The sequence below is a fragment of the Eptesicus fuscus genome, chromosome 3 (assembly GCF_027574615.1).
Source record: "Eptesicus fuscus isolate TK198812 chromosome 3, DD_ASM_mEF_20220401, whole genome shotgun sequence".
Taxonomy (NCBI): Eukaryota; Metazoa; Chordata; class Mammalia; order Chiroptera; family Vespertilionidae; genus Eptesicus; species Eptesicus fuscus.
Window position 1 is genome coordinate 58,120,669 of NC_072475.1, and position 14,476 is coordinate 58,135,144.

Below are 14,476 nucleotides of genomic sequence, written 5' to 3' on the forward strand. Positions count from 1 at the left end.
GGGGGATGTCCAGTGGCTGTGGAGGGGGGAGAGGCTCCCACCACCACCACACACTGCTCTCGCCAGCTGTGAGCCCAGCTTAGGGCTTCTGGCTGAGCGGCGCTCCCACTGTGGGAGCGCATTGACCACCAGGGGGCAGCTCCTGCAGTGAGTGTCTGCCCCCTGGTGGTCAGTATGCGTCATTGCGACCGGTCGTTCTGCCATTCAGTCGATTTGCATATTAGCCTTTTATTACATAGTATTGCTAGAAAAGGCATTTGTATGGGTAGGAATCGTGAAAAATAATGAAATCTTACCATTTGTGACAGTATGGATGGACCTAGAGGGTATTATACTAAGTGAAATAACTCAGACAGGGAAAGACAAATACCATATGATTTCACTTATATGTGGAATCTAAAGAACAAATGAAACAGAAATAGAGTTATAGATACAGAGAACAGACTCAGGGTTGCCAGAGGGGAGGGGGGTTGGGGACTGGGTGAAAAAGGTGAAGGGATTGAGAAGTATAAATGGGTAGTTACAAAATTGTCATGGGGATGAGATGTAAAATACAGGACAAGGAATATAGTCAATAATATTGTAATAACTATGTATAGTGCCAGATGGGTAATGGAAATACTGGGGAAACACTTTGTCAAGTATATCATTGTGCTGTATACTTGAAACTAATGCAAAAAAATACTGAATGTAAACTGTAATTGGGAAAAAAATGTGGACAGGAATTAATTCCTCAAAAGAATATTATATAATTAAATGCTAAATTGTGGACATTCAGTACCTCAGATAGAATAAACGAGTAGTGATGAAGAAAAAGTGAATCCTCAACTCTTAGCTTGACTTAACTTTTAAATATATATATATATATATGTTAATTTCAGAGAGGGAGGGAGAGAGAGAGAGAAACATTAATGATGACAGAGGACCAGTGATTGGCTGCTTCCTGTCTGCCCCCTACTGGGGATCAAACCAGCAACCTGAGCATGTGCCCTTGACTGCAATCGAGCCTGAGACCCTTCAATCTGCAGGCCTATGCTCTATCCACTGAGCCAAACCAGCTAGGGCTGCCTTAACTTTCTTTATGGGAAATTCAGATGAGGGGAAGATGATTTCCGACGAGTGTTAAAGCATCAGCCCCTTCCTCATAGGTAGTATCAGGGAAACAGCTACCTCTCATGTTGCTGCTTTGATGGTTTAAATGTAGGCACGGAATCAATGCTAATTTTTATTGCTCTGTTGAAAATTTAAAAATGAAAAGGTAAAGTAATCCTAACATTTCAGAAATTGATCAGATATGGAAGATAAGAAGTATTTACCTGAAATAGTAAAATTTATAAATAGGTGTACACATGCAACAGCTATTTTGGTAAAATTCATCATGGATAATCCAGGTTATTAATGGAAGACTTTCAAGTGGTCTTGTATGAGGAGGTTAGGTCTTGTTTTCAACTTTCAAGATTCTGGTTCTGCAGTATAGCAAGTCCTTGAATACCATTTTGTTATAGCGTAGAAACTTAGCTCTTGTTTATATAAATGAGCCTGTGGTAAAATTGGTTTTGTTATGTGCTGTTTCACTTAAAGTTGTAGAACCTATGGACAATGTAGAGGCCTCAGTGTATGTACCATGATTGCCAGTATGCCACCACCAGATGGCAGTCATGTGCAATACTATAGAAGTTTGGAACAGTTAATAGTCAAGTTTTATGTTCAAATTCAGATTTGTAATTATTAATGGTCTCTTTATTGTATACCAATTCTGTTTTCTTAATTGAAGTGGTTAAACTGTACACATACGTATTTTTAAAACATTTCTAAAATACTGTGGTAGCTTTCATCAGAAAGTATTCGGGATATTTTGCTCAGTTAGAGAAGAGAATAGCTACTACCCTTTTTAAAATTTTGTGTAGCAGTTTCTTATTAATCAGATGAAGTGTTTTCTTAAAAAGATTCTTATAAAAATATGATAGTCCAAATTATAGAAAATAGACTGGCTTTCTGATAAAGATATCTATGTGGCTTCTCTTTCTTGTTGGTAGACAAGATTTAGATGGATTTCAATTATAGAAAATACCCATAATTCTATGCTAAATTAACCAAATATAAACAAATCACTATAGTGGTCTTTATTTACTAGTGGCCTGGTGCATGAAATTCGTGCACATTAAAAGGGAATTTATTAGAGGAAATATTTTAATGTTGCTATTTGCCCTTTCTCTATAATAGAAGTGTCAGAGATGAAAGAAAATTAATAAAATGTATATGAAAATCTCCCTCCTGTCAGAGTCTAGGGCACACCATGGGAGCCAGAGTCAAGTCCCTGCCCACTCTTGCGAGTGCCTTGAAATCGTACCAGACCGAGACCTGGCCGGCCCCACCCCCATTGGGCGAGACCCAGACCCAGCCAGTCCCACCCTGGGGGCGCGCAGCCTCAGGTCCCCCAGCCCGGCCTGGCACCACGCAGCCTCAGGTCCCTGCTGATCGATTGTTACAGCATCATGGTGTGATGGCCATTTGCATATTAGCCTTTTATTATGATGATTTTAATGTATTTTTATTGATTTCAGAGAGGAAGGGAGAGGGAGAGAGAGAAACATCATTGATGAGAGAGAATCATTGATCGGCTACCTCCTGCACACCCCAAACTGGGGATTGAGTCCACAACCCAGACATGTGCCCCAACCAGGAATTGAACAATGACCTCCTGGTTTATAGGTTGATGCTCAACCACTGAGCCGTATTGTTGTATAGGTTTTTGTGTGAACATAAGTTTCTACCTCATTGGGTAAATACCTAGGAGTAAGATTGCCAGATTGTATAGAAAGCTTTGTAAAAAACTGACAAGCTGTCTTTCAAAGTGGTTTATCCTAATTTGCATTCTCACCAACAAAAAAATATGAGTTTCTGTTGCTCCACATCCTTATCAGGATTTGGTATTGTCAGTGTTTTGGGTTTGTGCCATTGCAATAGGTCTGTAGTATCATTGTTTTAATTTTATAGCCCCCTAATGATATATATAGTGTGTCCCAAAAATATGTATACACACTTTAACAGCTGATTCTATTACATTTTGAAAATGAAATGTATCTTAACCTTTTGCACTCGGATGTTGAGTGTGACTTGACACGGTTAGCATTAGAATAAAGGAATCGAGAAAAAAGCAAGCAAGTGCAAAGGGTTAATAAGCACTGTCTTTATAATTATTCAATGTGTGTATACATTTTTTTTGCGGATACCCTGTATATAAGTTGAGCATCTTTTTATATGCTTATTTGCCATTGTATATCTTTGGGGGTGTATGTTCAGATCATTTGCCCATTTTACATTGAGTTGATTTCTTTAATATTTAAGAGTTCTTTGTACAAAATAAAGTGGCCTGTTGGGCATGTTGTGCTGGCTTTCGCAGCAAGTGTGTCATATTTCAGAGGTGCAGTTACCTATAGAAACAAAACTATTCTATTGTATCAGTTGCACATGTTCAGAGAAAGAGAGTATTCCAGTTTCTTGGAGTCCAGTAATTGTGGAAGGAAAGAAGAATGGAACTGGCTGCTAGAGAACTGTTTAATTTATTTGTGCTTTTTGTGTGTGGTAAGGTGTAGCGTATGGTTGAATAGGTGCCCTTTTTTTATTTCTGTAGTCAGGTTGAGGATGATCCTTCCACCAACCTAATAAGTTTTATTGAATTAAAAGCTTTGACTAAAGTACTCGTTTTATTACTTTAGGTACCTCGTAGAACTGGGTTGTATCAAGCCACTCTGTGATCTCCTCACAGTCATGGACTCTAAGATTGTACAGGTTGCCCTAAACGGCTTGGAAAATATCCTAAGGCTTGGAGAACAAGAAGCCAAAAGAAACGGCACTGGCATTAATCCTTACTGTGCTTTGATTGAAGAAGCTTATGGTAAGATAGAGTATTAAACAGATGTCCTAAAATTATTTTCTTTTTCTCTTTGCTTTTCTGGCCTGTCCACATCTGTCATTAGCAAACACATACAAAAAATTGTTTTCTTATGAATTATAATGTTTAGTATGTAGAATTGGAAAAGAATATGTATTGTAAATACAAAGAGAAGCAAGTCCCCTTCAATTTAACCAGTTTTACACTAGGCTCTTCCCAATTTTCTGACTGCTTTTCCTTGTGGGTACTCTTGCATTCTTAACTAATCCATCTGAGGCTCAAGAACACTCATATCTACTGTATATGATGCCTGACTCCTTTGCTCTTGTAAGATTGAGAGTTCTGATTTTGCATTGCACCCTCAATTCCTGTGTTCCTAAAGAGTTGGCTGAGAGTTTCATCTTAGAGTCACTTGGTTTCCTCATTCTTCTATCTCAGTCTTTACTGTATTCTTAATAATCAGTTTACTAATGTACTTTAACCTTTTAAGTTGCCTAAGTGATTTTAATGCATGGTCTGGGTTAAAAACCACTGTTCTGGGGTTTGTTTATTCCTGAGATTGGAATTAGGGATCATGGGGGTACATTTATTTTTCAGATTTATAAGCTAATGCAGAATTGTTTTCCAAAATGATTTTAACAACTTATTTTTTAAAAAACATGATTACAAAAGCTATACCTACTTAGTGTAAGGGATTTTGAAATGTATTAAAAAGAAAAATGTTCTTTATCTAGAGATGTTTCTCCACAGAGGTAACTATTGTTACTTTTTTATTTCTATATATTTTAATATGGATATGTATATGAATATGTATTTTTTCCATTGAGCAATGTTATTTTTTTCTTTGAGTGATATTAATATTTTATTAAGATCAGATGGGCTTGACCTTAAAGGGAATGTGTTGGCTAATTGCTCTAATCGGACTTCTAAGTTTAAGCAATAAAAACAGATTCTGACTGACTTAAGGATATTACACCTTCACTGTAATGATATTGAATAACTCAGTGTCTAGGTAGATAGAACTAGAGCCAAGAATTAATTAGGCCATAGGTATAGTCCAGCAGGAACTCTTCTGCAACTTGCCCTTGGCACTGGATGATGTGGTGACTTTTGGAAATTGCTGTTTCTGGGGTCTGGCTGTTGTTTGTACATGCATTTAAGATGTCAGTTTGTAACGTGCTGGTATTCAGAATTAATCCCTAGCAATACTGTCTATGCTATTACAAAATACATATGAGATATAAGTGTAGAAGAGAGCCTTCCGTTACCTCAAGAAAGGAGACATATGGCAAAACATCGCTTCATTGGAATTTCCTATAGATAAACAACAGATTTTCCTTTATTCTTTATTCTAGGTCTGGATAAAATTGAGTTCTTACAGAGTCATGAAAACCAGGATATCTACCAGAAGGCCTTTGATCTTATTGAGCATTACTTCGGTACCGAGGATGAGGACAGCAGCATTGCACCCCAGGTTGACCTTAGCCAGCAGCAGTACATCTTCCAGCAGTGTGAGGCTCCTATGGAAGGTTTCCAGCTTTGAGGCAATACACTGCTTTTATGTTCCTGTGTCAGACCAGGCTACCTAGTCACGTCCTCTTGTGGAGCCCACAGTCCTCATGGAGCTGACTTCTCAAATGTTTTCCATAATACTGTTTGCGCTCATTTGCTTGCCTTGCGCACCTGCTCTCTCACACACATCTGGAAAACCTCTGGCTCTCTGTGGTGGAATATCCTTCTAAGGAAAGAGTAACCAGAACGGCCCACTCTTAAGGAAAATCCCTAGGCTTTGGAGATCTGCACTTCTATATTATAAGAGTCATGGAAATATACACATACTCATGTGGCTTTCTTATTTTGTGGCAGAAAAAAAGAGGACTACTCCTTATTCCCTTTTAAGTGGGAAAAAATACTGACATTAAAAAGATAAGACTAAAATTTTATCTTGAATTTCACACAACTACTTGCAACAAGGGAGATGTTTAGACCTGTTGTGTACTTCAGAGTACTTTTCATGCGTTCTTCCACAGTGAACCCTGGTGGCTTTTTCTAGCCAAATTTGCATTAATTCTTACTGAGATTGGATGGTTTTTTTCCCTCTATTGGCGCCATTCTTCACAGATATTAAAGTTAAACCATCTGCTCTCTCACCTTCAGCCTTCAGTGAATGTGCTTTCTAGTTGTCAGGAATGCTGAAGAATTAACACTGATTCTCTCATGTGATACTGGTTTGAAGATTTCCTTAGAGCAGAAAGCAGAGGGGCACATATTAATCTGTATGGCTATTGCTTCTCTTTGGTCTTCTGTGTCTTAGGATTTGAAAGTGGTTCAATTCTAATGCTGGTTGAAGATTGATTTAGAATCCTTAGTAATCTAAACTGTATTCTGCAATTCAGTAACAAAATAATAATAATAATAAAACACCCTCCAATTTTCCCAACTTCACCATTGTGATTAGAGGCTGTGTTTCTGCATTTAAACAGATGTTTCAGGCTTTGTGGTCCTGATAAGGCCCTCATTAAATTGTAAAGTTCACCCTAGGTGCTTTTCCCCTCTGTGACTGGCAGAGAACACGTACTTTTAAAGGTTACTTAGGGACTTTTTTTTCTTAATTGGGTGCAGCTTGATTCTAATGTATTCATGCTGCATATATGAATATATGTTCCTTTAATGTAGCATCCTTATCTTGAACAAATAACTATCTTCTCAACATGACCTGTTTAACCCAAATAAGGGCAGTGATCTTTTCCTTATAACCTCATTATTCCCTCCCTAATCATTTCATTTCATCTCCTACTAGTTAGTATAGCCCAGTCAAGTTGCCCTCCCCCTTGTCATAAAATAAAAAGTTTCTACCTTCTGGCTCATTTAATGATGACTGCAATCTGTACCTGCAAAAGGCGCTTCCAGTACTGTCTTCAGTGATCTACATTTGAGCTTGGACTGGAACGAAAAAATAAGTTTAATTGCCAAGAGAACTGCAGCTGAACATACGACTTCTTGGTGCTAGTTGGCCATCTTGACTCGATGTTGGGACACACTATCAGAGAAGATTTATATTTGTTAATGTGCTATTCAAAATGAATTCTGAAGGAAAAGTTGCTCATTTCTGTTTTAGAGAATATCCTTTTAATCCTCTTTAATCTTGTCTTCTTCTAGAATTCATTTTAACCCCATAGTGTAAGTATTTGGAAGTTCCCCTGACAAGCTATTTATACATCTCTGGTAAATCCTGCTGAACGTTAGGGATATTCAAAGCTTTCGTACCTCATCATGTTGTCATTTAAGCAGTCAACTTATGTGACCTAATTTAGATTTTTAAAAATCCACTTCATTTAAAGTAGAAAGGTAACAAAAACAATGGACATTTCAGCCAAGCCTGTGACACTGTCTTCACATCTAGCTTGTAGTCGTGTCTGTGCTCTGGATGGATACCGTCTGATGTTTGTCTGTCATTGATGGAGCAGCCACTGCAAAACTAGTCAACTCTCATTTATAACTGTTAATTTTTCTAGTGCTGCTTTGTGCTGAAAGGACATTTTAGTTTACTGCACTTGACCTGTAAAAGACTTTGATTCTTTGTAATTTTAGAGACAAGTTAGGTGGTTAATTTAAAGGAAAACTTTCAGTGTTGCCTTGACATCACATTAAAATATAACTTTCAGAAGGATAATAGAAGCACTGATTCATAGTAAAAATCTTGGTTTTAGCTTAGACTTTTTTTGTGTGTGGCTGAGTTTTTAAAAATTGTAAATTACTGGTAACATCATTTCTGTAGGATGTTTAAATTATGTACCTTCTATTGGATAATTTTAATAGTTTTCAGTTCATGTTGATAAACCAATTTGAATGGAAAGTATATATAAAGCACACAAAGTTGTTTCTCCAAGTTAGAATAGCATATGTTGGAAATTTTTGCTAGCAATTGCAGGTGTCTCAGTGAATGAATTAAAACAAAGTCCACTCAACTGATGTGGTTTATTTTCTATTTAAAACAGAGGAATGTGTCTTGCTCCTGTCCTAGAAGTTCATAAGCCATGATATATGAGCTAAATTTTTTTTAGAATAAAATAATATTTTTAAATATAAAAATTGGAATTGACTAAAAGTTAAATCTGAGCATAACTATGGGAACTGAGAAAGCAGCCTCTTTTTTTTGTAATAGAAACGACATTTCAGGAGGTAACTAAGTCCTATTTTTAGTTCTCCGCCTGGCAGATTCTGTTAATTTACTTTCCATATATTGAATATACCCTATCACTAAGATGTTACTCATTACAAAAGCATGTTAATTTCAACACAGGAAAACTCTTCTGTGGTTTTATATACTGATAAGGGAGAAAGTGGCTTGATCGTCTCTCCCCCTTTTCCTTTTCTCCAATCTTTCAAAGTGTAGTCTTCCTAATGAGAACTTCAGTAGGGGGAAAAAGCATTGAGAAGATCTGGGAGTTAAAGGGACCTTATAGCTGAAGGACCAGCAAGTAGATATGATTAGATTGGGAAATACTGGGAAAGTTAAAGATGATTGATATGAAGAGTGAGATTTAGGAGATGAAGTTTTCCATGGAACACATTAATTCATATTCTTGTCTCTATATAGTTACTTTTGTCAGTTGTACTGATTTTTAAAACTATATTACCCTAAGATTGTTTCTTCCATCTGCTATATAAACCTGGGTTGCTTTCATCATCACACATAAACATTGATAATTATCCCACAATAAATCTGAATTATTCCAGATTGTTGCTGATTCTGTGTAGGAAAAGAGCATATTTTATAAACCAAACTTACCTCTAAATCTTAGGTTGCACATGGCTACCCCACCACAGGCAATTTTGAATTTACTTACCTAGTGTTGAATAAATATTGTAGTTATTTCATTCCCCAATTTGGGGTTGCATTATGAAGGTATACCTCGGGTTGAAGGATTTTTCTTTCTTGCTGATTAGTTTTGTGAACATTTTTATATTAGTAAGTCATAGCTGGGGCCTTGGTCTTGGGGCTTTCCATACTGGGTAGAGCAAAACAGATTTACAGTTGTGAGTACACGAAAGTTTATTGTATTATTTATTAGTTATTGTATTTTCCATATGAACAACTATAAACCTACTTTTGCCCCACCCTGTAAAAGATTAGAAAATTGTGATGTCTAAGGATGATGTTCAGTAAAGAAAAGAGTTCTACTTTTAGGAAGGGGCATTATTTATTTTCCATATTTATAAGATATTAGAGGCCCAATGCATGAAATTCATGCAAGGAAGCTCGGTCCTCGTAGCCCCGGGAAGGTCGTCCAGACTATTGTTCCGCTGTTTGGTCTAACTAGCATATTAGCTCTTTATTATATAGGATATGCTACCTCCTACATTGTAAGCTTTGCTCATTTGTAGTGATATAAACCTACACATGGGAGACTCAAAGGCATTTTATTGTGAGGTGAGCAGAGTATATATGTGTATATATATGTAAGGAAATATTTGGGCTGTGTTTTCTTATCAAAAGTTATATATAGCCTAGCTGACTTGGCTCAGTGGTTGAGCGTCAACCTATGAACCAGGAGGTCATAGTTCAGTTCCTGATTAGTGCATATGCCTGGGTTGCAAGCTCGATCCCCTGTGTGGGACATGCAGGAGGCAGCCAATCAATAATGCTCTCTCATTGATGTTTCTATCTCTCCCTCTCCCTCTCTGAAATCAATTTAAAAAATATTTAGAAAAGTTATATATAAAAGTAATTGAATGCCAGATGTGGCACTAACTAGTTCAGTAAATCTAGTCCATCATAGGGAATATTCTGTGTTTTAATGCCAGAAAAGGATGGGCAATAACTGGGATCCAGGGCAACAGAATAATATGTGATAAAATGCAACAAATATTAAACGCTAATTTTAACATCAAATTGCTACTGGGCAAAAATGTATCTTGAAATTTGGGGTCAGAAGAACATTACAGGTAGCTGAAGTTCCATCCTTTCTCAACTAAGGAGAGATGAGTCCCCGTGTGTTTTCCCATGGGTCAAATAAAGATTACTATTTCAGCTTCTGTTGTTTCCCAAGTGCTTGGCTAAGGGTTTTGTTCTCTTTTAATCCTCCAACTGCTCTTTTTTTTTTTTATAGCAAAGGTGGAGATTTATTGAAGAACAAGTACAGACTCCCACGTGGGGAAAGGAAGAGAGTCCCACAGAATGGACTCCCAAGTAGGGACGGGGAAAGGGTCCCCCTCCAACTGCTCTTTGATGTGGGTAATTGTCACTATGTTATAGATGACAAAATCAAGACTTAGGAGAAGAATTTACTTTGCCCAAGGTCACAACCATTAGATACTGTTTGTCCAAAGATGGGGTAGAGTCTTGCAGGCTTTATGTCAAAGAAAGCAGTCATGGAGGTGTTCTGTGCCAGGAACTCCCAGAACTAGACATGTCAGCCACAGCTGGGCCAGCTTTTTTGTTGTTGTTGGACCATTCTTTCTGAATCTTCCTCAGCAGCAGCATCCCTAAAGTGACTACATCAGGTATAAGTTATTTTAAGGTTACATATTCTGGTGTGTAGATCCTCAGCCCAAACTTTCCCCTTCTGTGGTGCTAAAATTGTGTATAACCCGACCAATAAAACAACAAATTTAAAAATAATATGCAAATGATTTTGAGTTTAGTAGCATAGTGGCTAAACTCAGAAGCATGTTTCCATTCAACAACTCAAATGTAGAAGGTATTAACACAGAACATAAGGTTTTGGAATGAAGAATCCTGCCTTAGAAAGCAGTGTCATCCATGGATGTAAATATAACACAGCTAACTTCCTAAGGGAGTATCCTCCCAAGGAATGTCAAAAAGATCACTTTTTAATTTATGCTGTTATGTTCTGCTTACCTCGTCATTTTGACCACTCTATGTCCTTTTTCAAAGTGTTCTTACACTTTGGAATGGTTCTAATGATTCTTCGTACTTGAATATTGTATGTCAGGCCATGGGTGAGCGCCTTGCACCTAGTAGACCTTTAATAAACACTAAATGACTGAAGGAATATGCATCTATATGGTATTAGTAAAGGGCATTTGGTTACCAAAAAGTTCAAAGGAATTCCTTTATGCTGCTGTTGAAAATCAAGATTAACAACTCGTAAAGCTATTGTCTTAAAATGTATTTTATATGTAGTATAAATGCACTTTCAGAAGACAGTTTGATCTGAAGTTAACAAAAGTAAATGTTGTATCACAGGTTTGTTATATAAAAACAACCTATGCCTTCTGAGAGAAGTTAATGGGTATATTTTACAGGATAGTTGATTATAAAATCAACCCCATGTGTTTATGTATACTAAAAATAGCTCCCCAGTCTCTTCTGGCATAGTCTAGGGTTAAAACTTTTGACCAATTATATCCAATTGATTTGGAAATTGATGGTTGCCCTACACTATTAAATAGGGATTTTTTTATTGTTACATATTATATGTACTGCTGCATGAGAACATTATCCATTCCTCCAATTTAAGTGACAGATCAGTAGAAACAGGAAGATGGTATATTTCTTCATCCCATGATTGCTTCTCTACTATTTTTGAGAGATTCCACTGACCAGTTGTTTTGTTTTTCTTTTTCTGAAAACAAAACAAATTCATAAAGCAAAATATAGCCTTAACTCCTGCAGACTACCCTGTCATATATAGTACAAAATTGTTGGGTTTACAAGTTTATTGTAATCAGCTTAGATGATTGTTGCCCCTATTTCATTTGCAATTTTGAAAGAGCCTTGTTTTAGAAAAAAAAAAAAAAATAAGTGGTCACTTCTGTGATATTGACTGTTTTTGCAAAGAATAAAATTACTCTTTAGATTCCTTTTTCTTTCCCACTTACACTGAGGAAACCAGAGGAGTCCACCGGGTGGGTGTCCACATGTGGTTCACTTCCTTACCAAAACCACCTGGGCCCAGCATTACAGAGTGATGGGGAGGGAGAAAATAGAAACTCAGAGGACCATAGTGGTGGGAACAGAACAGTATGAGAGAGATCTTGGCAGGATGGGGTGTAAAATATCATGTGAAGAGTGTAGAACTTTCCAAGATTAAATTGTGATTATGAGGAGAGCACTCTCGAGAACTCAGCAGTGGCTGGTTTTCTGGGGGCAGTCCCAGTTTTTAGATCAATTAACACCTGTTAATTATTTTAGTGTCTCCTTTCACTTTAAAAAAGTCTCAGTTTAGATAACTTATATGGCCAGCCCATATTTAAACCCAAGTAGATTTTCATATGTTTAAATTAGGTACACAGTCCTATTCAGCTTGATTTTTGAGTATTGAATTTGGTAATCAGAGTTACTACAAAGCAAGTCAGTCAAGACAACCCTTAATATAGGAAATCTCTCCCAGGCCATGTTTAGGTTTGACACACATTTAAAAAATTTTATTTTTAATTAAAACAACAACAAAAAAAAACCCCAACAACCCAGAAACCTGCCCATTCGGTGTTGCTCAGCAGCTGAGCATCAACCCAGTAACCAAGAAGTCACTGGTTTGATTCCCAGTCAGAGCACATGCCAGGGTTACAGGCTCAATCCCCAGTAAGGAGCATGCAGAAGGCAGTCAATCTATATTTCTTTCTCTATTTCTCTCCTTTCCTCTCTCTAAAAAAGCAATAGAAACATATTTTAAAAAACAAAACAGCCCTAGCCAGTTTGGCTCAGTGGATAGAGCATTGACCTGTATACTGAAGGGTCCTGGGTTCAATTCTGGTCAAGGGCACATGCCCGGGTTGTGGGCTCAATCCCCATTAGGGGGCATGCAGGCAGCAGCAAACAATGATTCTCTCTCATCATGGATGTTTCCATCTCTCCCTCTCCCTTCCTCTCTGAAATCAATAAAAATATATTTATCCTATATAATAAAGAGGTAATATGCAAATTGACCATCATGCCCTTGCACAAGATGGCCGCCCACATGTGGTCACAAGATGGTCGGCAGGGGAGGGCAGTTGGGGGCGACCAGGCTGGCAGGGGAGGGCAGTTGGGGGTGATCGGGCCAGCAGGGGAGGGCAGTTGGGGGCAATCGGGCTGTCAGGGGAGTGGTTACAGGGTGATCAGGCTGGCAGGCAGGTGAGCGGTTGGGAGCCAGCAGTCCCGGATTGTGAGAGGGATTCCAGATTGGAGAGGGTACAGGCTGGGCTGAGGGACCCCCACCTCTCGCCCCCAGTGCACAAATTTTGTGTACCGGGTCTCTAGTTAAATAAATAAAAATAAAAACACCATATGCCCTGACCTGGTAGCTCAGTTGGTTCGAGTGTTGTCCCCATATGCCAAGGTTGGGGGTTCAAACCCTGGGTAGAATTCTAGAATCAGCCAATGAATATATAAGTGAACAATAAATTGATGTTTCTCTTCTCCTCCTCCCTCTAAAGTCAATAAATTAAATGTCCTGGCTGGTGTGGCTCAGTTGGCTGAGCACAGTCCTGTGCACTGAAAGGTCACCGGTTTGATTTCCAGTCAGGGCACATACCTGGGTTGTGTGTTCCATCCCTGGTCGAGATGTGTGCAGGAGGCAGCCGATTGATGTGTCTCTCTCACATCGATGTTTCTCTCTGTGTCATCTCTCTCCCTTCCACTCTCTGAAAATCAATGAAAAAATATCTTTGGCTGAGTATTAACAAAAATAAATAAAAATTTTAAAAATTTTTATGGGAAATTTAAAGAAAATAACTTGATTTCTACAGGAAGGAAAACTTCCAAATCACTTATTTGGTGGCAATTAAAGGCTGCAAATAAAGAAATTGTTAAAAAACGGGACTGTGTAAGGTACTTTGAGAGCTCCAAAGCAAATCTATAATTATGGTTCCTGTTCCTTTTACCTGCTCTTACTCCATACTTGCTGATGCTCCTGTGCCACCAAGGAATTAAACTATGAAATTCTTAGTCTTAATTCACAAGGACTACAATATTATGACTACATGTTAGTATTAGAACATGACTAGTGAGTAATGGTTTAACTAGTTATAGTCATAGCTTTAATTTCCTTTACATGAATTCCTGATGCTCTTTGTAGTCCAAAAAATAAATAAATAAATAAATAAATAAATAAATCCAGAAATCAAGAAATGGATTTTAATACTGGATTTTTTTTTTCTCAGTCAGGTTCTGGAAAAATTATTTTTCTGGATATTTCTATCAACACATTCTCATGTGCCCCCTTTCCCTCGTGCTTGTGGTATTTCTAGTGGGCTAACTATACTCCAGCACTAACACCCCAACCTAGTCCTCATGTCATGTGTTTGTTTACCTTGTCTAATTTCCTCTTTCTTTACTCTCCCAGCACATAGAACAATTATTGGAAAATTAGATTTGCTTAAATTCTTTGGAACAAAGCCTACACTTTGTCTCCTGAAGTACTTTGAAATTTATTTTTAATGAATTAATTACAATGGAAATAATTTCAATTGATGCAGAATTTAAAATGGTTCTAAGTTTCCCAGCAACAATCACACTAATCTAGGCTAATGGGAGGAGGATAGGAGAGGGAGGAGGCAGAGTTTAATCAGATTTGAACTTTAAGATACATTACAGTGAAAACGTGTTGTCTTTTAAAAATGTTTCAGAAGGGA

At 37.6% G+C, this 14,476-nt stretch overlaps 1 protein-coding gene across 3 annotated transcripts in view; it reads left to right on the plus strand.

The window, feature by feature from the left end:
* Positions 1 to 8,255, plus strand: part of KPNA1 (karyopherin subunit alpha 1) — a 77,366-nt gene extending 69,111 nt beyond the window's left edge. For all 3 annotated transcript variants that reach the window (XM_054713927.1, XM_008146670.3, XM_054713928.1), the window contains 2 exons: positions 3,720 to 3,898; positions 5,251 to 8,255. In XM_054713927.1, coding sequence (XP_054569902.1) covers positions 3,720 to 3,898; positions 5,251 to 5,438 — 367 coding nt within the window. In that variant the 3' untranslated portion in view covers positions 5,439 to 8,255. The remainder of the gene's footprint in view (positions 1 to 3,719; positions 3,899 to 5,250) is intronic.
* The last annotated feature ends 6,221 nt before the right edge of the window (positions 8,256 to 14,476 follow it).